General features: G+C 40.3%; 1 protein-coding gene across 1 annotated transcript in view; it reads left to right on the top strand.

The window, feature by feature from the left end:
• grm8b (glutamate receptor, metabotropic 8b) overlaps positions 1–25,915 on the top strand; it is a 120,595-nt gene that overhangs the window by 82,059 nt on the left and 12,621 nt on the right. The window contains exons 7-9 of the mRNA XM_071458530.1: positions 2,005–2,205; positions 16,122–16,261; positions 16,991–17,926. Of these exons, the coding sequence (XP_071314631.1) occupies positions 2,005–2,205; positions 16,122–16,261; positions 16,991–17,926 (1,277 nt within the window). The remainder of the gene's footprint in view (positions 1–2,004; positions 2,206–16,121; positions 16,262–16,990; positions 17,927–25,915) is intronic.

Here is a 25,915-nt window from a genome sequence, read left to right as displayed (position 1 = left end):
GGCAGGCTTACAGGACCTTGGTTGTCATAGTTACAATAATAAACAACACGGAGTGAACCAAGAGCGGCGTACCTACCTTCGTTGCCATGGTTACTATAATAACAGTCATGACTTGGTTAGGTTTAGGAAAAGATTGCGATTTGGGTTAAAATAAGTTCTTCCTCAACATTAGCCGATCTTTGTTGTCATGGTTACAATAATGACTACAAACGGTCATGGATAATAGAAACAACATTAACTGCTACTTTCCCATGGGAATCAAACATCGCTCTCCTGTGTCGTATTCCTGTGTTTTGTTTACCCATCCATCCACCCCAACCTCCTCCTGACCTGGACTTAGTCGCTCCATAAACTACGTCACCGCACTTTTCCCTTTGCTCCTGTCATCATTACTACGACCACTAGATGTCGCCTAGCAACAAAACCCAACTGTGGGTCAGAACAACCTGCTGACAGACGACCTACAGGCTCATTTTTTACAGGAGGACAGTCTTGAAGCTCAGTGCATCCTCTGAGGGAAAAATAAAAAGTCATACTTTGTAACTGTGATTAAGATTCTTATCTCAAAAAAAGCATATTTACAGTATCAATTTTTCACGTTTCACAACATTCTGAGAAAAAGATCATCATTACAAGATCCTTATCTCGTAATGACTATGAGAGAACTATCCTGTAATTAAATCAGGTCAAATCAAATCAGGTCTTATTTATATATCGCCAAATCACAGCAAAACTATCTCAAGGCACTTTTGACTGTTGGAGGTCAAGACCTTCTCTTTCAAGTATAGAAATTATGAGGTTGAATCTCAATTCTGAAAAAATTTGCTTCCAGATCTGTATCTCCAAAAACTGACAAAATTAGATCATAACTAAAGGAATACCTTCATAATAACCTGATCTGTATTCCCTAACTTATGTGAAAGTTATCCCATAATTATAAAACCCGTAAATGTGAGAACTGTGTTATTGATACTGAAGCATATTTACAGGAAATGATCTAATTAGAGATTCTTACCTCAAAATGATGAAACAAGATCTCAGTGCTCCAACAACACAACATGTAATTACAACATTTGTGGCAGAGTGTCACAGTTTCCACAATATTTAATTACTAGTTAATCATGAGATGAGTAATTGAGAGAAAAATGCCATAATGACAGATTTGTAATTTCCCATGAAGAGAAAGGATAAGATCCATGTGTCATTATAAAGAGCTCCTCATGTTGCAATTATGAACGTGGACCTTGTTTTGAGATGGAAATTACAGATACATGGTCAACAAGAAAACATGTTTTTCATGAATACAATGTGCTTTGTACAAATGATTTTGGTTCCATGTTTCTATACTGTGTGGGTGTGGGTGGGAGTGAGGGAGGAAGGTCACATGTTTTCTTTTATTTTGTTATGTGTTCCCTGATTTTAGATTTTTCTCTGACTTTTTAAATTAATGAAGCGCTGTGTTGAATGGTGAGTTTTGTCAAATGAAGAATGTTTTATTGTCCAGTAGTTTGTCTGTTTGAGCTGTTATGACTCACAGGCTGGATGATAAATTGGATGAGAAAGAGTCAGGAGTTTCGTCTTGAAACGTATAATAACAGCAGAGACACAGTTGAGTTTATCTTTTTGAATAAAACAAGCGGCTGTTTTTCTCTTTGTTTACCTGCAAATACAAACCTCATAACAAACCTCGACTGAGGGTCAGTTTTAAAAGTTCTTAGAATTCTTTTTCTGTTGTTTCCAGAACTGAAATGATTCATTAATTTAAGAACCGAAACTCTGTTTTTCATGGAACTGTGCATTTAGTTTTTTTCATTTACAGTTTGAAATTTAATTCTTGACTGTAATAACTCTCATCACAAGGGTCATTTAGCAGCTGTTCTGGAGCTTTCGATCGTACCACACAGTTTGGTGACTGAATAAACTTTAAATCTCAGTCTGTGTGAGTTTTATGTGTTTGGTCATTTCAGTGATTATCAACCCGACACTTCTCTGCTTCTGTTCCAGGGCTGGAGAAAGTCGGCCGTGACTCCACCTACGAGCAGGAGGGGAAGGTGCAGTTCGTGATGGACGCCGTGTACGCCATGGCCCACGCCCTGCACCACATGCACCGCGAGCTCTGCGCCGGGTACCCCGGGCTGTGTCCACGTATGGCCAACATCGACGGCAAAGAGCTGCTGGCCCACATCCGCGCTGTTAACTTCAACGGTAAGAGCTGCTGCTGGTTGACTAATAGTGTCATCATCATCATCATCATCATCCTCACATTTGTAGTGTCTTTCAGCTCCTTAAATTTTATTTTACTGCTAATGTTTGTCCAGTGTTGTTTTCAATTCCTTTATTTCAAGTTTTAAGCAGTGCCAGACAGTGATACTGCTTCATCCATTATTATTAGCACAGTTACAGCTGACAGTGCTGTCAGGAGCCAATCAGGAGACATTTCACAGTTCGTTGAGATTTTATCACCAAACTGTAATCGGGACACACATTTTTTATTTCCTTGACTGGCTGGAAATTGATATTTTCACCTCACAGATGATATAAGACGTCAGTAAAGATACTAAACCATAGAGTTTCATAGGTAAATGTGAGAATTATAACGTAACTGTTATTATGAATGTTGTTGAACATAAACCCCTGAACTGAAAATAAAATGGTTTCTGTTCTTCAACTCTTTTGACTACAGTCACAGCTCTTGTCTCTTTTGAAAGGTAACTTTTAAATTTTAAGTTCTAGAAAGTCAGAAAGAGTAGAAGAGATACTCAGATGCTTAGAGCTTTAAAGTAAAGTGTAAGTTTGAGTCCAGTAGAAACCAAAACACACCTGAAGTAGAGCTACCTGGGCCAAAGCATCCCACAGGCGGGACGTTGTGCTTTAAAAGGTTCCTGGTGAAGTGTAGTGATGAAAATGCATCCAGAATGTCGATTTTTATTTTCACAAACAAAAAAATCTATAAAGACAACAGAAAGCAGGAACCACCAAACTGAATGCCGTGCTGCCTCGTGGCCAACACATCAGACTTTGGATGTACTGGAAAGTGTTTTAAAGCTACAGCTGCACTACTACGTTTGAAAATGCATCACTTTTGCTACGTTTACTCCTGCTGTGCACTATGTTTTAGTAGTTTTCGGAGCCTTTCAGAAATGCTGCTAGACCCATTTTAATTTGAAAACTTCAGGGTTGCGCTGTAGTCAGGAGGGGCAGAAATGAAGACCTTTGGAAACAATGACATAGATGCCCACAGTCACTCCAAGGTTAGGTCTTATCAGCCTTGACTACCAGTGGTGAAAGAGACATGAATAACGAAATACAAATATTACTGACCTTGTGTCAGGCCCCCCCTGAAAATGAGTCTCACTGAAGGAATAAAGGTTAAAAGCTATTAAGAAGCTGCTACATGTTTGGACACCTGTAACCCACCACCACACAGATATTTGATGAGACAAATTTGTTGTCCCCTGTGGAGACTCTCTGCACTTTGACAAATATTATTTATTGAATTTCTCCACATTTTCATGCACATCTGTTTACTCGAGCTGAGATTAAAAACCTGAGAGTGACAACATTTTAGTCAGCAAGAGATTGTCTGGAGTCATGGAGTTTCTCTGATGAGTCTCATTGATATGAGCATTGTGACGGTGAAGCATGAGGTCGAAAACATTGGGAAGAAAGGAGGAACATGTGAGAAAATCTGAGATGATTCAATTATTAAAACCACTTTTATTCATCAGCGACTTCTTTTTGTCAGCACAGCTGTTTTCCAGCTGCCGTTTCCTGTCCGTCTCATTGCTCCCTAATTAACTCCTTCTTCCCTCCTCCTCTTCATCTTCGTCTCTTCCTCATCATCACGGTCCAAGCCCCCCTTCGTCGTGGTTGACCTCCTGGCGGGCGGAGGCCTTTGTCAGCAGGAAGTGTGAATGCTGACGTCGCCATCGCGGGAATCCTCCGCTCATTATTAAACGCCAAATATGGTTGCAGGGTTTTATTTCCTCCGGTTTCCAGATTCATTCTCTGCTCAGTGGGAGTCTGATAATTCATCTGCCTTCACATTCACAGCTGTAGAATATTAAATCTCACACTCCTCCTCAGATCTGCTGAGATGTTAATTTAACAGGTCTCAGAAAATGTGAAGAACTCTAAATAGGGTTCTATAAGTTTGGGAAATCAGTGAATGACTCTGGGCTGGCTGGTGATGGATGTTTTTAAAGGATAATTCCAGTTTATTACAACATTTTGGTAGTTGTTGTCCATCTTTTCATTCAGTAACAATGACACTGAACTTATTAATTTAACCTCTGAGCTCCAAAAACATGATGACACTGCAAAAAAAAAAAGTTAAGGTTTAAAAAGTTTAAAGTTATAATATGTAACCTTTCCGCATTAAAATGTATAAAAACTTATATTAGGAACTTATTTTGTTGAATTACGTACTTACATTATAACAAATGTTGAAAGAAATTCTTAAACACAACAAAATCCATAATTTTAAAAGTAACATGGTGACAGTCCGTTGCTTTTGGTCACCTGTCAATGGCATTTGTTATCGGAAGCATCAAAATTGACATTTTATCCAGTTTTAAGCCACATTTTTGGGAAACACATTTTTCTTGGTCCCATTTAACTGTATACTGTAACCAGATCACAGTAATGTGCAGGAACTACTTGTGCGGGTGGTTAAATCTGCCCAAAAGATCACACACAGTTGAGTCCATTGAGGACATCTTCATCAACAGATGCAGAATCAGGGTATATGAATATAGACTGCTGCCCCCCCTCCCCTCAGGCAGAAGGCTGCAAAGCATCAGAACCAGAACATCAAGGCTTAAAGCCAACTTCTTTCCAGAGGCTCTGAGACTCATGAACTCCCTGTTCAATAACAGACCTCACTGCCCTTGTTCCCTCTGTTGTGCTGTTACTGCAATTGCGCTGCTCAGGTTTTAAACTATGTCACTTTCTTTATTTAGTGATTTAGACATAAACCTTAGTATTAAGTTATTCTTAGTTTTATTGAGTTATTCTAGTCTTATTTATTATTGAATACTGCTTCTCCCCTAGGTATTAAGTATTCTAGTTATATTAAGTTATTTATTCTTTATTTATTATTTAATCATTCCCATTTATTTTACGGTGCTGGACCTGAGTCACAAATTTCATTCTTCATGTGTCAACATGTTAAGAAAGACAACAAATGAACCTTGAACCGTGAACATTGAGGTGAAGGATTTTAGTCTTTGGACGTCTTAAGCGATCAGAGATAAAAGCTGAGAGAACTTCAGTGGCAGGTCGGCTCCCAGCCCCTCCCAACAGCATCAGAGAACCACTGATTTTTAATGGGAAACTTCTGCATTCTGTGTTTTTTACCAGATTAAATCACCAGGTCTAGAATCTCAGAGAACTCAGAAGAGCAGATCCAGATTCTTTGCTGCAAAGTTACATTTGGCGTTAACTAACTAACCTGCTAAATTAGTCATATTTACATTATTTGCATTCATTAATGATCACTAGTTTATTTATAATGGATTAAAATAAACCTTTCATGCAGTAACATATGATATTTACTTAAGTTTGTCACACAACAGACATGTCCCTATCCATCCTTGTGATTGTTTAGTTTAATGAGTCTGAAGCCTTCGACAGCACATAACATATGTTTTGGGGAACATTTCAATAAAAAAAATTACATTCTGTAGCTTTAATGGACCTAATACTGGTGAAAAATAAAGAACCCAGTCCTGTCTTTATTGTACTCCACTTTGTGTTTTGTAACTGGCAGCAGGTCAGTTAGCTGTTGCTAATTAATATTGATTTAACGAGTAACTTGAAAACAAACCAAAATTAAAGTTGTGTCTCGTTGATTAATTTGCTCTCAAGCAAAGATTGTTTATAAGGTAAAAGACGCATCACTCTCTACATCGCTCCATGGTCACAGGTGGACTGAGTGTGTTCCAGCAACTTCTTCTCTTTAGCTGACTCTCCCAGTTAAACTTACATTAATAATTTAATCTTACAAACATGATATTTTTTAACCTGATTCTTCAGTATTTCACAGCTTGTGAGAAATGTGTCAGATTTAGCAGCTGCAGTGTCAGATCCATCTTTAATAGACTGGGATTAAGACTCTGAACAAATTTAAGCCGAAGAAAACTGGTTTGGGACATTCCTGCTACATAATAACAAGACCATGTCATAGAAAAATTGACTGTGTGTTAAAGGAATCAAATGAGTCTGTGATCTCGGTGCTGTGTGGGCAAAAAGCTCTAATTAGCGCAGCGATGTAAATAGCAATCAGTGTTTAACCGCTGTGTCTCTCATAATCTTTCAACTCTGGCGCTCCTTTACTCTGCAGTGCTCAGACATTTGATAAAATGCAGTTGATCATAAACGGGGAAGGAAAGAAGAAGCAGCACTTAGGCCTTGTTGCTGAAGGACATAAGTTCTGTTCTGTACATGTAAGAATAAAGCTAATGATTTATTTGGTTTCCTTCCCTCCTGCTTGTGTCGTGTCCTCCTGTGTCAGATGAACCTCCTCTCTGGCGGATTCAAACCTCGTCCGTAGGTTTACACAGATGCTTTGAAAGAGCCCATTCTCCCTCTCTCACTTCTGAGTGCTGGCGTTTCTCACCATGGCCGAACTTTCTTTTCATGACTCAGTGCAGAGAATTTCATTGGAAGCGGAAAATGAAAACATACATTCTTCAGTTTCCTCTGTCCTGCTGAAGACTGAAGGTGAATGTAACTTTTCTTTTTTTTAAGGTTAGCGTGTTTATCAGTCCTCCATTTCAGCACACAGCACAATCACATTATACAATACATACTCCCCCATAAATCTTCTAATGGAATTAAACTCAGCGAATACTTCATTATAAATGACCGAAGGAGACACTAAAACAAATATAATGAAGGGAAATAAATTCCCAATCAAAGGAAATAAAGACATGATGGAGTCAACAGTCTGCTGCTGTTTAACCAGAACAAACTTGCTCTTAGAAAACACAGTAAAGACAAAGACTTTACTAAATGTCTGTTTTGTTTTCTTCACTTGTATGTGCCATACATTCCAACATTTCTCTGCACTTTGTAAACCACTCTGCTGAAGACATTTTCTCTCTTAGACATTAATACTGTTTTCATTCACCAGTCAACTCAAATCTCAGGCTATGAGGAATGTGAGGGATTATGCTCTTTGAGCTGCTGAAAGGCTTTTAATGTGAAACATTTCTGCAGGAAGTGTTGAATGCACCGCTTGTTGGTTCACCACTTTGTTTCTGACTGAAATATTCATTCATTCACTCATTTAACAGACGTTTTTATCCAAAGCGACTTACAAGGGAAGGACAATAGTGAAGCTTTAGTGCATTATCTCGATAACTTCTTTGATGGATTGTAATGACATTTATGGTCCCCATAGGATGAACCCTAATGAATTTGTTGGTTTGGACATCCACGTCCCTCTCAGCATTAGTTTTAATAACTTTAATGATATCTTGACTTTTCATCTAGCGCCATCATCCGGTCAAAAATGTAATTTGTTCTGTAGTTTAGTTTATGACCAAATACCAGCAAAACTAATGACGTTCCCATCAGCCTCAGTTATCCTTTATATTTGGTGCTGATTAGCATTTAGCTGAGATGCAGTAGAACTAGAGATATCGTCTTTTTTATTCTACACATTCTTCTTCCTTGGCGTCAACATTACCCACAATACAATGCAGTGGTGCCTGTAATCATTCCTTGTGTACAAGTGTTTCCTGGGGACATAAAAAAGTGATGAACCTGGCTGGGACGCACCTGTCATTCAACGTGGTGAAGTTATTGAACAGTAAGCACGTCCCAGTCGAGTTGCTGCTAATTGCATCGTACTTCTGTATTCAGTTGTGTTATGGGTATTTGCAGCACATGTGTTGCTAAACTGATGGAGGTGTTTTCTTAATTTGCATGTGTTTCCTTCAGTGTCAGTGTGTTTAGCTGCCTCGGCCCCCGTCAAAAATCCTCCATCAAAGGCAAGTTAAGAGGCTTCAGCGGTCTGGGTTAAATAACTGTAATCAGATCTGCAGGAGGAGGAGAGGCATTAAATATTGAATCAGCTGTGATTTTCACCCGCAGGGCTGAAACAGTAAATCTGTGCTCAGTTAAAGCCGCGTTCAGAGCTGCACGTCGTGCTCTTTAAACATTAAACAGTTTGTTGCCTCGTTCGCTGAATTAAAGCAAACAAGGGCAGAAACAGGAAACGTTTCACAGACAGGAAGATTAGTCAGTCATCTTTCAGATTAAAGCTCAGAGGAGAAATCTTACTGGGGAGGAGTTCAGAACAAAAAAGCAGATTCAGGACACAATGTGTGCACATGTACTTCTGTCTTTCTGAGGACCAGTTTGAGTTTGGGTGGGAACTTCCCCGGCGTCTCTTCTCACGGCTGTTTCAAGATTAAGACTGATCTTAAAAGTTTTTCAAGACACTAAACTTATTGAGGTCACTTTGAACTTCGAGTCTGCTTCACTTCTGTCAAAGAGTCGTGCTGCTTTGTGAAGCCTGGTGGCTTCCTGGAACGACAACAAGAAATGTAAAGGTGAACAACTTTAAAAATGAGCTACACTGTAAATACAGATGTGATTTCTACAACATGTAACAATGTAACAACAGTAATAACATCAACACTGGGTCCAGCTGCAGTGTGGTCCAGGTGAGGGAAGATGGAACAGATGCAATACATCACTTTTAATTTTCTTTTTCCATTATTTAAAGTTATAATATGCAAATGTTGCACATTAAAATGTATAAAAATGATTAGATCTATGTTTATATAATGTTTCCAGCAATTTTCAAACCTGGAATTATCTCTGATTTTAATCATGGTAACGGTCCATATGATGCCATATCCCCTTTGTGCATATGTCAGCGTTGTTATCTGTCAGAAACTCAAAATTGACTTTTTATTCATTTTTAAGATACACTTTACACTTTTTAGATTTTAAGTTATCAGAGAAACCAGCTGACCAAACATTAGCTCGCAGCAGCTCGGCTTGTGGCCCCTGCAGGAAGTTCTGTGTCTGCAGAACAGCGTTGAAGAAAGACTGATTTTTAACGTTATTTACGTTTGTTTTGGAGCGGAGGAGACCTCTGCGGATGACTCGGCACTGAAGGAATCCCAGCCAGGAGAAGCCAATGATGCAATGACACAACAGTGACGAAGACAACAACTCCATGATCCCACGCTGCTTCACAACATCACCAGACTCGTTTAACAGGGGAAGTTTCAGTGAGAGCCGAGCTCTCTTCTTCTGAAGGCCTCGTTTACACTCACATATTTTAACCTGGCAGCTGCTCGGTGCATCTAATCTTTATTATATAACCTTTATTTGAGAGAAACAGGTTGCAGCATCTGAGAGCAGCAGCAGCACCAATGAATCCTGGCTCAGCAGCATGTGGCTCATGTGTGATTTGTGCCTGATCGAGTTTTATAAGGCACACACACCCACACACACACTCATGTCGCGCTGTGTTTGGGGCTTTCCCGTCTGAATCTGCATGCTCAGTTTAACCTTCACATACATCAAACGTTGACATAAATCAAACTGGAGCTGCTTCTCTGTATTTTATGCTTCACTTCTCTGAACATGGGGCAGCGGGGTTACCCATAATTCCACGTATGAAATGCAGCGAATCCAGGGCAGAGCGGCGCTGTGTGGCGGTGGCGGAGGCCAGGGGGCTAATGGCTTACTGAGCCGTGTGCTCCTTTGCTCGTGTGCTTATTTTTAGAGGAGCGTAGGGGAAGCTTGTGCTAATGTTAGCGCTCGCTGTGCTTGAGCCATCTGCATGGGGGCTTTGTAGTAATGTCCTGTTTGAATGTGATGAGCAGAGCAAGGGAGAAAGGTGGAGGAGGGAGGAGGAGGAGGACATCAGAGAGGTCCCCCCCTGATTCATTTGGACAGCAGATGCCTACTAAGAGGTGATAAAAGCTTGTTGTTGCCGCTTTTTTAGGGGGATGCAGCCTGGCTGACCCTGTGGAGCTGCAGGAGGAATAACCCTTTACAGTCAGATCAGTGGTGGAGGAGGAGGCTGGGGGCGAGGGGAGGGGTGGTGCTATAGGTGAGTGAAGCAATGAAAATGTGAGGAGCTCATCTCCCACTGTGTCTTCACTTTATATGCAGCTTTTTATAAACAATCATAGGAAATAACCTGAGAGAGTGACAGTAGTGTTTCTACTGAAACAGCAGAAACATATTGGATAAAAGTAGTTTTCACGTCGGCTCCATGAGGAGAAAACAGCTTTGTTTTTATCACTTCAGTCATTGAGTTTTATTTCCCTGTGTCTGTGGCAGGTGGTGGAGAAACGCCCGAGTGGAAACAGAAAGCTAGTAGCTAAACTTGGGGACTTGATTAATCATTACAGATACCATCAGTATTTTTACAACATAAACAGCTGGAGATTCCAGAGGTTTGAACAGCTATGGGTGGAGATTACGTTTCACCAAGTGTGAGAGAAAACAAAAAAGATCCAGGCCATAAAAAAAAAACGAGGGATTCTGTGGTGGGGAAGTGACGTCAAAAACTATTTAACACTAAATTCATTTTGTTAAAACGCTTGTTAATCCTCGAAACTTTTAATTATATATGTATTCATACATCATTACAGATTGTGCAAAATCTATTCAGTGTGTGATGATTGGTGGTTTTCCGACCATCTCAGTCGTTACTTTACTGTGTGACTTTCTGACTCAGTGTTGAAATGTGCAGGTACAATTTAAAGTTCCCATATTGATAGAGAGATAGATGTCCATGTGTTTGTGATTATAAAGCAGCTCCAGGTTCTATGTTAATACTGTGAAAGTATCAAAGCCTCAGTCCACAGAGAAATGCACACAGCCTGTATTCAGAAACTGAGCCTTAAAACCAGCCGTCACCTTCCGTAACTTTGTGATGTCACAACAAAGCAGTCACTTCTTCAGCCATGCTCCAAGCCCCACCCCCTGGACCTTCAAAGGAGTTATTTGTAGGTTTTGCTATCACTACAAACCCAACGTTAGCCTTAACAGCTGTTTACTTACCAGTCTAGCAGAAAATTCCAGCATTAAACTTTCAAAACATTCCTTTACTCACTTTTGTGTTTCTATCACTTCCTTTCTGCTACTGAAGTTATCATGCTAACCAGTTAGCCCCAGCCCGGTTGGAGAAACCAGCTCCATGTTTACTTCTATTTAAATATTTCTTTTCTTGTAAAGAGCGTCTTCTATTGCTTTCTCTGAAAATCTGATTTCAGGGTATTTGTTCACTAAATCTTACACTGCAAAGGAAATGTTGTAGGTATCAAGTTTTATTCAGTTTGATTGAGATCTTGATATTTTTGTGATGGTTATTAGGAATCATATCAAAAAATGATCAAAGCTCAGAGAGGTTGAAATCTGCTGAACAGCTAAACAAGAAGTGAAGGATGGCGAATGAACGTAAAGCTGCAGATTGTCTGCATCCACAGCAGGGATGCAGAGAAAAGAGCAGAGTGAATGTGAATGTGTACATTCAGAGAGGAATTATCACACCGATGAACAGACAAGCTGCCGGGCTGCAGCTCCGAGCGCCCACGCCGGACCCCCAAGGTCCCCCGGAAACAATCGATACACGAGAGCGGTTCAATAAAACTCTGAGATCTTCTCTCTGCAGTCTCTCAGAGCAACACATGCTTCCTGCCGGGGCAGTGAAGAAGAACTGCTGCTGCTGCTGCTGTTGGATCCGTTCAGGGCGAACGTGTAGATTAATGGAGGATCAGGTCCCTTTCTGCTGTGACATTACTGAGGCTGGAGGAGGCAGAGTATCGACAACCCGGAAGTCGACAAGTAGAGTGGTAGTAGTAGGTAGTATTTATGGTTTAATACATACCGATGGGCTCAGCGGAAACAAGTTAGAAAGCAAGAGTAAGGAAGATGTAAGAGAGGCTGATGAAGAAACCAAATCTGGATCAGCATTGATGAGGAATCCTAATGATTTTGAGGACCTGACTCAATGTCTTCACAGATCCACTTCCCAGAAATCCAGGAGCCTTGTAAAACACATGGAATATTAGCTCTATATATATAAACATGCCTTCCGTGCAGTTTGTTGCTGCTCTTTCCCACTCTGACTGTTCATTTATTGCTGGAGCATCATCATCATGGGGGCAGTGTTGCTGTTCTCTCTCTGTTCAGGTCAGACCTGAACAGTTTGGCCCTCAGCTCTGTCTGCCATGGTCCTGTGGTGGTGTTTGTTGCGGGTCCGTGTGTCTTCGCTGTAACTGGAAACACTTAACGGAAGCTCCTCAGGACGCTGCTCTCCATCTACATTTGACTTTGTCCTTTGGTTTTTTGTTGTGTTAACAACGTGGCGCCTCACATCGGCCGCCGCGCTGATACACTTTCATAAATCACTTGCTCTGACCTCCACACCTCACTGCGTTTGTTGTTGTTATTTTCTTTCATTAATGGCAGTTTGTTGTTTCCAGTTTTTCCAGTCCATGCTTTTCCTTTCCTTGTTGAGGCCGGCGAACCAATCATAACAAAGTCAGTGCATGTTCAGGATATGAATTCAGGAGCCCTCTGATTGTCCTGGGTCTATTTCGAACCGGTTCTGTCTGTCCTTAGTTCTTTTTGGATTGAGTCTCTTTTTTCCACAGGTCACATGCACATTATGATGTCTACAGCTTTGTACCTGTAATCATAGTTATGTAAGCTTCTGCATTTAAGCACCCGATAAATCTGTGTTGAAAAAATGTATATTCAGGTCTAGGTTTAGGTTTCTGCTGCAACTTTGTGTGTTTAGTTCCAGATCAAATGTGACTTTCACAGCAAAGGTTGGTTTAAATAAAAAACTGTTCAATGAATAAAGAAAATATTGTTTCTGGGTGGGATACTCCTGTGACTCACATCAGCCCTGATCATGCAACCAGGTTTCTATAATACTAATGAAAAACCTCATCTCCAGCCAGATTATGTTCAGAGGCTGTTTTTGCAGCGAATGAAGCGCTGCATTTATGAACAGAGCTGGAGTTGCAGGGAGGTGCTCGGGGTGGATGGTGGGTGTATGAGGTGCAGAGTCCAGGGTTCGCATCCTGGTTCCTGTCTGTGGTATTGGCAACAAAACACTTTGGTCAAGGTCAGGGAAAGATTGTGGATTTGAGCCGGTATTTTCAGAAAAAATATTTTTGATGAAAAAAAAAATACTGTCACTAAATTTTTGGTGACTTGCCAAACCCTTAAGTGTGCGTTCAAAGTCAGCATTCAGAAATGTAGTTTCATCGTTATGGTTGTAGAAAATAAAATCCACTCGCATTATGTTTCCTTCCAGACCCACATGCTGTAACAAACAGTCGTATATAAACAGAATTTCTAGGAAACAGGGTTTGTTGTCTAGTGAACACAAAATTTCACAACAGTCTGACAAGCAGTTGTCGACATGTTGTAGATGTGTTGATACTGGTTTAAATGATCTGCAGTTAAAGAAAATATGTGTTAAATAAATGTAAGTGAACATGTGAACCCAGCGGTGTGGTCCTTAAAGAGATTTGAACAGCTCTTTATTGTGGACTCCACTGTAACATCTGCTGTTCATTCTGCAGAGCAAATTGTTTGTTTGTTTGCTTGTCATCTTATTGTGTGTAATGACAAAACTGCAGCATGTGTTACCACGTTTGGAAGTAATGTGCAGCGAAGGCATTAATTCTGTATGAACACAGATTCTCTGAAGTGAAGTGAAGTGGGGGAGGGAGAAGACAAGGTGGTGGGGGTGGTGGTGGTGGTGGTGGTGGAAGGAGTGGGGGTGGGGTTCCACATCCTGAGGCAAACCGTGGTGATTCATCCCCATGTTGATTTGATTTGTGATGCTTTTATTCATGTTGAATAAGGAAATCGGGGCAGGATAGAATCAAACCGCCGCCCACTCACTTCATTATAACTCTGTTTGCTTTTTATGTTGTTGTTCTGCTCTTTAGCTCCAATCTGCTGCTCTTCCTCTCGGCTTCATCAGCTCCAAACTAATCCATTTCAAGTTCAAGACTGCTGTCCCCGATGTTAAATTTGCCTTGCGGCGATGAATACAGCGAGACTGTACAGTTATAATACAATACAGTGAATCCAACGGCTGAAGACACGATGAGATCCAGAGAACCTCTGAGTGTTCTTAGAGATTTTTAAAACACTTTGAATTTTGACATTTTAGATTTTAAGATTTAACGCCTGAAGCGTTTCCTGGTCTCAATGAGGAAACAGATTATAAACCTTTTCATGCTCTACATGTCCAAAAGTGTGTGGGCTCACAAATATTCAGCCCAATTATTGTTTCAGTGAATGTTCACTGACAAAACTCAACATGTCTCAAGCCTCAAGCTCAAGACTTATAATAATAGTATTTAAGCATGACCAACATCCATCCTGAACCTTACAGTGGCTGTAATTGATATTTGTTATAATAACAGTGTATTAGATGACAATGTAAAAACAATGGGACAATGTGAAAAGAGTCTCTCACAGTGATGAATATGCAGCTCCGCTCAACTTTTCAAACTTTGAGTTTTATAGTGAATTACAGCTCAGTGCTCATCTGTCCAGCCCACAAATGTCCTGTTCTGGTTCACGCTCACCGCTCTCACAGTGTCGTTTTCAGCCACAGCAGGCAGCTGTTTCCAGCAGGTGTTTATTACTGTAGGTTCATGAATTTGTAGACAAAATAAAGCATTATTGATCAGTATACATATATAATATTGCACATATATATAATGTTATAACAAAAAATAATATAAAAATTATTTAATACTTATTTTAACTTACCTTATTGTAACATAACTTATTGTGGCAGCTTTTTGCGTCAATGCTCAGCAGACATTATGATGGAAAGTGCAGCATTTGAGTCTGACAGAATTCAAAAATGTTTTTTTTTTTATTAAACAGCTGGCTGACTGTGAACGGTGTCAGGCAGCGTGCGATTTTAACTTGGCAGGACGAGGATTCAGTCACTGTGGTTGTTTTGGTGAACAGCCGGTGGGGACGCTTTGAAAAGATGAGTCAGACTGAGAGGAAAACCCACCTCACCTCAACAGAACAAGCTGAGAGAATATCAGGAAGAAACTGGAGTAAACAGATAAATACTACTTTAAAAAAAAAATAACACACACAGAAAGAGACTGATGACACCGAGTTTGTCAGGACGCAACAGCTGCAGGTTGCTTGTTTGCATCTTTCATCCTATGTGTGAAAAACATGAATCCCACCCAAGTAAAAATTAATGACTTGCAGCTGTTGGGCAAAGCATAAATAGTGATAATTAAGCCAAATCTATCTCTTGAGTAATGCTGGGCATGAAGGTTTTTCAGAGTGCTGATGTAATAACTGAGTCTGGTGAGGTGAGGTCTGAGGCAATGAAATGCTGCTTTTCTGGAGAATTAACTGGTGTCAGTGCCGGGAACAGGACAGTGGAGTTTCCTGATAAGCTGACGCTGAGGGTGTGTGTTGCCCTTCACTTTGAGGGATGTTTTTGCATTAAAAAAAAAAAAATTGTTACAGTCTAAACACAAGCATCTGCTTAAGAACTAAAAGCCTAAATAAAGCACTACTGCTAGTTATGATTTAAACCAGGAAGAAGTCAACAAAGATTATGACTATGACAAGACATTTGATGCCAACATAAGTTAATCGATGCTAATTTTGAACAGTGACTGTTTCACATTTGATTTTAGTTCAAATTGATTCATGATGAGTTTTCAGGGTTGGCTGTAGCTCCGGTGGCAGCAGCCAGTCCTCCACCCTGAATAACCTTATAGGTTGTTTTTTCTTAACCCTCTGTTTGACCCATAGGAGTGAAATAACGCCCCTATGGCAGTAGGGTTACTTTGGTTATCATGGTTACAAATATATGGAGAACGGCGTACCTACCTTTGTTGCCATTGTTACTATAATAGAAGACATGGCTTGGTTAGGTTTAGGAAAAGATGGTGATTTGGGTTAAAATCGAGCACTGCTCTCCCGTAGAGGGTCATGGTTAGGGTCCTGTGTTTGCCGAGATTAATTTCTGCTGGATAAAATAAAAATAAAAGGATAAGCAGTATGGCTAATGAATGAATGAAACTGATCTGAACTCTAAGTCTGTTCTTTGCTTTGTGTTTTCACAGGAAGTGCAGGGACTCCGGTCATCTTTAACGAGAATGGTGACGCTCCAGGACGTTACGACATCTTCCAGTATCAGATCAACAACAGGTCGACAGCAGAGTACAAGGTCATCGGACACTGGACCAATCAGCTGCATCTAAATGTGAGGACCACCACTTTGTCTTTAAATTAAAGATATTTAGTAAAGTTACTACCAGTTTCAACCACATCACATGGTCTTTGAGGGCCACCTGGGAGTTTGGATGGAGAATGGAGTTTAAAACTTTTGACGTCTCAGAGCACTTTGACAAAACCACTTCAACTCAGCTCTTTAGGAAGCTTGGGGAAAAGCCAGTATAGACATCTTTACAAAGTCATGTTCCATAATACTCCATAAAAGAAAACATTTTTTTTGATGTGTAGTTATATGCAAAGCTTTGCAGCAGTGATTTTACCTGCACCAGCAGGCATTAACCTTTTTCTAGTGCCAGTGATGCCATAATTCATGTTTTCTCACTTGAGAAAAGCAAGAGTGGAGTTGCAGAGTGGCCCCCTGCTTTATCAAGAGATTAGTCATGAATGCAAACATTTGGTGCCATTATTCAAAACTTAATCAAGAAAGATTTATAAGTAATACATCAGATACTTGAAAACCATACTGAACATGGGGTAGAGGACCAGAGCCACAATGCACTTGATTCAGTTCAACTTTCACTTTTCTCAAGGCTGAGAAAAATATATTGTGGCATTACTGCCTGTCTCTGGCTTTCTGTTGTTTCTAAATTCACTGTTTGTCATTATATTGTTTGTCATTGGGATGTTGGTGAACTGTTTAGTTTCTCAGTTTAAAGATGAACGTTAACCTGCCTGGTTCCTCCTCCGCCCCCCTCAGATGGAGGCCTTGCAGTGGACTGCTGGAGACTCCTCCCTGCCAGCCTCAGTGTGCAGCCTCCCCTGCCGGACCGGCGAGAGGAAGAAGGTAGTGAAGGGTGTCCCGTGTTGCTGGCACTGTGAGCGCTGTGAGGGATACCACTTCCAGGCCAGCGAGTTCACCTGTGAGCTCTGCCCCTACGAGAAGAGACCCGACCAGAACCGTACCGCCTGCCAGGCCATCCCCATCATCAAGCTGGAGTGGCACTCACCCTGGGCCCTGGTGCCCGTCTTCATCTCTGTCCTGGGCATCATTGCCACCACCTTTGTCATCGTCACCTTCATCCGCTACAACGACACCCCCATCGTGCGTGCCTCTGGGCGGGAAATGAGCTACGTGCTTCTGACAGGTATCTTCCTGTGCTACATCATCACCTTCCCCATGATCGCAGCCCCTGATGTCGTCGTCTGCTCCTTCCGCCGCATCTTCCTGGGCCTCGGCATGTGCTTCAGCTATGCTGCGCTGCTCACCAAGACCAACCGCATCCACCGCATCTTCGAGCAAGGCAAGAAGGCGGTGACAGCGCCTCGCTTCATCTCCCCTGCCTCCCAGCTGGTCATCACCTTCTCGCTCATCTCCGTTCAGCTGCTGGGCGTCCTCCTGTGGTTTGCTGTCGACCCACCGCACACCTTCGTGGATTATGGAGAGCAGCGCACGCAGGATCCTGAGAACGCACGTGGGGTGCTAAAGTGTGACATCTCCGATCTGTCACTCATCTGCTCACTGGGTTACAGCATCCTCTTGATGGTCACATGCACTGTTTATGCCATCAAGACACGTGGCGTGCCAGAGACCTTCAACGAAGCCAAACCCATTGGATTTACTATGTACACAACCTGCATCATCTGGCTTGCCTTCATCCCCATCTTCTTTGGCACAGCTCAGTCGGCGGAGAGGGTAAGTGTGATTCTCTGATGAATAATGAACTGTCATGTTTTATGTAATGTTTAGCCCTCCAGCATAGTTTATATAAGGAAACACACGGTCTCAGCATATACATTTACTCACACATGCACTGTCTGACACTGATGACACCATGATGAAATCCTGTAGGTTGCAATGCTGAAACTGTTAGAATCTCTCTCTCTGCACAGTCTGGAATCTGTTTCTCTTTTTTATTCTCATTTTTGCATCTCATCATCTTATTTTTTCCTGTTTTTTTGCCAATAACAGTGCCAGATACCTAACTAATACTTCAAGCACAGCACTTATACAGATTACTATAATAATGGTTTTCGAAATAGCGGGTCCTTGATTTTAGTCATAACATTATTGGACATATTGATTAAAAAAATAATTTCTTGCCATCAACTGTCAGTTTTGTCGGTTAAAGTAAGAGCTGTTGCTGCCAGATATCTGTTTTAGCTGGCCAGTTAACGTTAGCTTTGTGAGTTGGTTCTCTTCAACAAACACTTGATGCCTGCATATGGATGTCATGCCAACAGACTGAAGCTAAAGCTAGCAGGTTCCAGGTTAAAGGTTCCAGAGTAGAGCTAATTAGCCCCAGTATAGTAGAGTATGGTATAAGGAAAAAATGGTGGATGCTAACCACAGAACTACAGTATAAACCTTCCCAAATCAAAATTCAACTATAAGGGCCCTCAGAGAGCACAGACCTCTGTCAAGGCAAATGTCAAACAACATATACCAATATGTTTCAGACAAAATCATTCAAATTCACAGTAAATAATTCAGATCTGCCCCAAAATGTAATGGGTTCGTCACTGGCCCACGTCCCATCCCTCCACCAAATTCAGTACAAATCGGTTCAGTACTTTTTGCGTAATCCTGCTGACAAATAAACAGACATGGGTGAAAACTACCTTTTTTGGCGGAGGTGATAAGGAGCAGGACAGAGCTGCTGACATTCAGAGGCAAGAATGTCTCTACAAACCAGGTTTTAGAAACATAATCTGAGTGACTGATTGATAACTGATTAGTTTCTGATCACCACAGACTCAGCCCAGACTGCTCTGCAGCCTCTCCACACAAAACTAATTAGAGCAGAATTAAATTTAGCACATTCAGAAAACAGTTTTTGGGTTGAGTTTGCTGTAAGTGAGCTGCCAGATGGAGGATTTAGCTCATTATCATGTCTGTGGGGAGATCTGGAGGACAGGTGGAGCAATTCACTGAGATTTCCTCTAAATATAGTTTATCAGTCTTTTTCTGCTGCTACTGTTCACATACTAAGACTGTTGTATCTAACTTGTTTTACTTTGATAGAAAAGGATTAAATTAGGAACACATTGCCGATTACTGTATAACCCTGATTTGCACGACATCCAATTTTCAAGATTGTGTGAAGCAAAACAACTTTGATTTCCAACTGGGATGTTTCAGACAAACTTCATGTTATTAAAATGTCAACTGCCAGTCTGTCTGTGGGTCAGTCAGTCCACCACTTTAGTCCAGTGTGAAATATCTCACCAACTACTGGATGGATTGCCTTGAAATATTGTACAGACATTTATGAAGCCCATAGGATGAAGTCTACCAACTTTGTTAAACCTAAATCAAACCAATATTCACTGTGACCACTCTTTGCTAGTTCTTGGTACACCTTCACGCAGGTTTTCAGGTATTTGGCAGGTAGGTTGTTCCAAGCATCTTAGAGCTCTTCATATTGTTATCCTGTGGATTTAGGCTGTCTCAAGGTCTTCTGTCTCTTCATGTAATCCCACACTGACTCCATGATGTTGAGATCAGGGCTCTATGGGGGCCAGACCATCTGTTTCAGGACTCTTGTCTCTGCAGGACTCTCGACTCTGGTTGTGTGGGCTCAGTCAGACACCTCCCCGATAGAATCTGAGCATTTAAAATCCCTAAAACTTTTCCACAGTACTGTTTATGTCAGCTGTAAGCAGGCTAGCGACAGACACACTAACTCTGTCTGTGGGAGTTTGTGTTCAGCTCAGACTCTGACTCAGAAACTCTGCTTCTTTCTGTTTTTCCCTCCAGTCAATCTCCCTTTTCCTATCATCACTACGAGGTTTTGAAGCAGATTCATAAAGCCGTGGGATTCACATGAATTTTTGTTCAAACTGAAATATTTTCAACAGGCACTGGTTGTGTCTTCGTGTTTGTTTGCACCGCTTTTGGCAAACTCATGTCTATATAAAGGACAACATCAACATCTGATGCCAGAGACCATGTTTTAACACTGACTGTTGATACCATCTCCCTGAGCCAGTCCAATTTGCTGATAAAGACTGTGAGATGCAGTTGAAAGCCCCCAAAAGCAAGAAAGTGAGCCTTTGAGCTTAGGCTGCTTTGTTACACAATCTTAAGAACAGCTGAGGAACTGAAAAGTTCCCTAATCTAATGAGGACTAGAAATGGCCAACAGCGGTTTCAGTTTTACCTCTGGTTATTTTTAACCTGATGGAGCAGATTCCGAGTGACCATTCAGAGGAAGACTACATCACCTAACCCCAACCGCAAAGAGGGAGGTGTGACATTAAGTAGCCGGTGGCCTCCCCCTTCCTAGGCTTCAGAGAACACATGTTCTGCAGACGGAAACTACTTATTCTGCAGAAAATCTCAGGTTTTTCTGCAAGAATTGCAGCAAAAAAAAACAGAATACATTTTACTGAGAACAACATTTCCCATTTCATTATACAGAGAACAACAGCAGATAGGCTGCTTGTTTAAAAGCCCCAAGGCATCCACACAATTAATTGTGGGGAGAAACACAACAAACACCTCAGGCTTCATTACTTACTGAACATTGTTGTTTGTGTTGTTTTGTCTTCGGTTCCTAGTGGCTGTGAAGATGGGACGTTCCATAAAATCAGAACAGGTGAATCAATAAAAACCTGTACAACAGGCAGACGTTTAAAATTTAGATACAAGTGTTTTTATTTGTTTATGCTTGAGTGGATTTATTTAGTGAAATCGCCCAAACAGATACTATTCTGTTGCCTCGATACAGGACCATTTAAAATACCTTAAAAAGGAAGAAACAAATGAAGTTTAAAATACCAGAAAAACAAAAAGTTGTAACACTGAAAGAAGTTGAAGTGGCAGTTTAAAAGGAATTCCTGAAAGTTTAGATGGTAGTTCTGAAAGCATTTTTGATAATAAATTATGTGTAATAAAACATAATGTTTCACTCTAAGTCGAAGCACTGAAAGGCATTTAAGTGGCAGTTGAAAAAGATTTACCGAAATAGCATTTAAAATGGTGAAATGCGTAAAGAAGTTTTCATTTTACATGTGATTGTTCAGTGAAGTCAGCGATTTGATGTAAACAGTGACTGCAGGTGAAAATAATTACTCAGAGAACTTGAAGTGTAAGCAAGTTGGAGTGAAGTTGAACTGGCAGTGATGAAAGAAGGTGAAATTTTAGTTTGAATCTGATCACTGAATGAAGTGCTGATCGAAGATTCATCACTGAAAGGAGATAACATGTCAGTTGAAGTGTAAAAACTGAAAGATGTCATTATAAGTGTTGAGTGAAGTGTAAGTACTGAAAGCAGTTGGAATGAATTGTTTGTGTAGATCACAGTGGACCTTTATTTTGAAAACTCAGTGCACATGTTGTAATTTGTGACAACTTATTGAAATAAAGGTCTGTTTGCTTAAGACTGGAAATGTTTTTCCCTTTACGGAAAAAAATAGTAGATTTTTAAATTTCTTTACATGGCAGTAAAGGAGTTTTACCTGAAGCTGAAACATTGAAAGAAGTTGAAGTGGAGTTGGAGTTGGAGTGTCAGTATAAGTCTAATCATTTAATGAAGTTGAAGTGTTGAGTGAAGCTGAGGTATCAGTTGAAGTGAAAGAGCTGAAAGGATCAAAGAGTAGGTTAAAGGTCAAACACTGAAAGCAGTTAAAAAGTAAGCACTGAAATGTTATTTTCAGTTACACCAGTGAGTCAAGTGTAATCACTGAATGAAGTGTAAGTGCTTTAAGAAGTTTAGATTTAACACTCAGAGGAGATAAAATGCAAAAATTGAAAGGAGTTGAAGTGAGTGAAGGAGTTTTAGTGTAAACTTAAGTGTGACCGCTGAAGGAAGTTGAAGTGAAGTTTCTTGAAGAATGAAAGATTCTGGAGTTTAAAAAATGGCTGTTAAAGCAATTAAAAGAAGTTGAAATGTCAGTTAGAGGTTATTGATGAGTAAACTGAATCTGAACAATTGATTGATTGATCTTCTACTTTGTAACAGTGAGATTTAATAAAGGTCTGTATCGTAGCCCTGTTTAGAATTTATAATCAATAAATGAACATATTTAATAATTAGAGATCCCAACATGTTTCATATGGATGGAAATCAAACAGAAAGTGACTCTAGCTCAGTTTTTTTTATAAGGAATTAGACTGAAGTTATGTTGGAGTTGTTCTTAAAGCTAAATGTCAGCGTTCATCTAGTGCGGGATCAGTGCTGCTGATCGACTGTCAGTTTGGCCTTTCAGTCACAGTAATTCCCTCTCTGATGGTCGTCTCAGTCAGCTCTGCTCAGCTTAATATCAGTGAATACAATCTGAGGCCAAAACACCCAGAGTGAAGAGGAAACATATCAGAAAATGATCCAAACACAAAACAACGCTGTCGTTGTCGTAGCTAAATTAACATGTTTGTTTTTCTCTTCTAAATAAGATATCCAAGTAAGAATCGCATGCTAATACCAGGTGGAAATGGGTTCTTGGTTCTTTTCCAAGAGATGTTTTGGTGTTTTGTCCACACTGTTGTGCCAACAGACCGCCAATACATCATGTGGGAAAAACTTTTTCAAATTCTCGAACTATTTCCAAGCTTGTGAGACTCTCTGTTGATTTATTCAGAAACATTTTTACCTTCCTCTCAGCATCCGGAACTCTTTGTCTCTTCACCAAGACTTTTTTCTTTCATCTATCAACAAAAAAGTTTAACTCCATAATGCTGTGTATCCAAAATAATAGTATAAGAATAATTTCCTGGTGTTTCATCATCAACATTTCACTGACACACAGCAGGTGAAGGTGAAAATAAAAATAGGACTCAGGTTATTGCTGTTTTTGAAAGCATCACTGGATGTCAGTGTTAATAATAAGAAGAAATAATAATATAATAATAATAATATGTGACCAGAGTGTGCAAGGTTAACAGGAGATTGATGTAGAGTTCAGAAACTTTTCCCTTTCGTCACATCAAGATCAAAGAACTGCAGACTGAGTGATGTCAGGCCCCTCACTATTCTCAGCCTTTCACGGATGAGGTCGTATTAAAGAGGTTATTGAAAGACATGGACAAGTGCTTAATGAACCAGCCAGAGATGAAAAGAAAAGTTTCAGGTATTTGTACTTGGTACCTGGTTGTGTGGATAGATAGATAGATAGATAGATAGATAGATAGATAGATAGATAGATAGATAGATAGATAGATAGATAGATAGATAGATAGATAGATAGATAGATAGATACTTTATTAATCCCTAAGGAAATTAAATTAGATGTGAATATATTTGCAAATTCCATTTATTATTATTATTATCATTATTATTTTTAACCACAGAATTTCACAAAAAAATAATACAGTAAACTGTGCAGAACACTCAACAAGCTACAACATTCAAATACACCTTATGTGTTAATGCATCTGTAATATCTAATAATCCTCTAATAATAATAATGATATAACACTGTATTCTAGTGGGAACCTCAGTAAATTTTCATACTATAATCAGTTTCTCAAGTTGCTCATTACTTTACTTTCAACTCCAGATCCTCCACACTTCATTTGTAGCGACGTGGTCTATTATTCTACTTTCTATTATTCTGTCTATCCGTTTCCATCAGTGAGGCTAAATAACAGAAGCTCTACTGATGGGTCCATCCCTCCTTTCGCTGGGTGTTGCACTTGCTCCAATTTCCATTTTGTCTTTGGTGGTGGAAGTTGAGATGATGGTGGTGCTGGAGAGGAGGCAGGTAATGTCCAGGTTGCCCAAACCTTTAGTGCTGTAGACCCTCTCTGTGTCTGTCAGTCAGAGCCACAGGTGGGAGTGACACACCAGAGGTCCTCATTAAAACACCTTGTTAAACACGGCTCTGAAGGAGAGCGCGAGTCGATCTCTGCAGATCTTCATTTGCACTTGAAGTATTCAGGAGGTCGAACCTGTGCGGCTGCAGTCGATGAATATCATTTCTGACATCTTCCTCACTGACTTACTCATCGTGCACTCGTCGGTGCCTTTGTCACACTCTCACCACATTTAGATCAAGCTGAATGTATATTTTGTGGGTGAGAACGAATCCTGTATTATCTCTACAGATCGTTCTCCAGCTGCAGAAACAAATCTGTGTAAAACCTGCCTGCAGCAAATTAATGTTCAAAAAAGAATAAAGTAGAAAGAAAACTGACCTGAAAAGGACCCAAGAATAATTAGATGTGATCCAAATGTAGTGCACCTGAACTAATTAGCTGATCTTTTAGGTGTGGAGCAGGACTCTCACTGACATTTACAGTAGCAGCAGTGGTCGGCTATGTGCTGGCTGCAGCTGAGGCCGGCAGAGAGAGAGAGAGAGAGAGAGAGAGAGAGAGAGAGAGAGAGAGAGAGAGAGAGCGAGAGAGAAGCCAAAGAATGAATAATAAGCACATCAGAGGGGCCGGGCCCTGAACGCAGCACCGGCTGCCTTTGGAGGCGTTCACATTCACAGGCAGGTGGAGAAGTGAGGGCTGCTGGGAGAGAGTCAACCTGCTTCCATACATAATAAACCAGGCTTTGATATTCAGCTGGATGATCCCAGAGAAGATTACCATGCAGCCTCCTCCCACAGCAGCTCCTCCTGGGAGCCCACCTCCTCTGACCTCAACTGATGAGCTACTTTATCATATTAATGTGTTAACGGTGACATTATTAGTGTTATTACCAGCATCTACAACCACCGCACTCTGCCAGGATTTATCTGGGAATATAAAAATCACGTAAAAACAGCATCAGCTCTTCTATGACACACGTGTTTTACAGATTGAATAAGACCAGATTTTACAAACCACAAAAGACACATGTAGCTTTGGAGGTATAAGAAGTAGTTTTGTCTCTCCTGCTGACTGAGGCTAGCAGTTTCCCCCTGCTTCAAGTCTTTCTGCTAAGCTAGGCTGAACGTATTCTGGACACACAGAGATGAAACTGATCCAGCTGAAGCCTCTGAGCCAAGAGGTGCTCAGACTGGATCAGAGCGCTGACTCAGCATTTCATCTCTAAACTCATCATTTCTGCTAACACCTAATCACATTGGAAGGGGAGCAAATGGATTATTTTTGATCAGTGAATCATTGAGGTCTTTAGACAAATCCAGACACAACGTTTCAATGATTTACGACACTCTGGGACCATTTTGACACCAGATTTTTAAATTCACTGTTGAATTGTACCTGGATTATTGTACCAGTTTTATGACAAAGCATTTGTTTCGATCAATCACACAAAAGATGAGTCTTATTAACAAAAAACATGTATTTCATATTTATATTTGTGCAGTGTTTCATACATGAATTCATATTTCACTAATAATATTTAATCTTATTTTACATGAATGTCTATACATTTTCCTTGTGAATCCCTCAGACAGAGGGACAATTATAATGTAAATACACTGAATGGTTATTTCAGAAGATATGCAGACTATAGGGAGCAGAACAAACTGTAGAGTGATTTATGAAAATCTTGAGGATTTTAACTTTAGACATTTATTAAAATGAACCAATTGATAATTTTCCAATTAATTAAAAAAATATAGAAATTATTACCAGTATAAGTACAAGCATAATTAGTAGGCTATAGTATAATTATAGAATGCAACCTACTCTAATCTAGTCCAATTATTCCGGGTTGAAATCATCATGTATTGGTTTATATGGAAGTTTATTGATGCCAGGAAAGTGAAAAAAATATATAAATGTAGAAGAA

The sequence above is a fragment of the Trachinotus anak genome, unplaced genomic scaffold (genome assembly GCF_046630095.1).
Source record: "Trachinotus anak isolate AG129_WGS33_773 ecotype Australia unplaced genomic scaffold, CSIRO_AGI_Tana_v1 ptg000002l, whole genome shotgun sequence".
NCBI lineage: Eukaryota > Metazoa > Chordata > Actinopteri > Carangiformes > Carangidae > Trachinotus > Trachinotus anak.
This window is presented reverse-complemented; position numbering and strand designations above follow the sequence as displayed.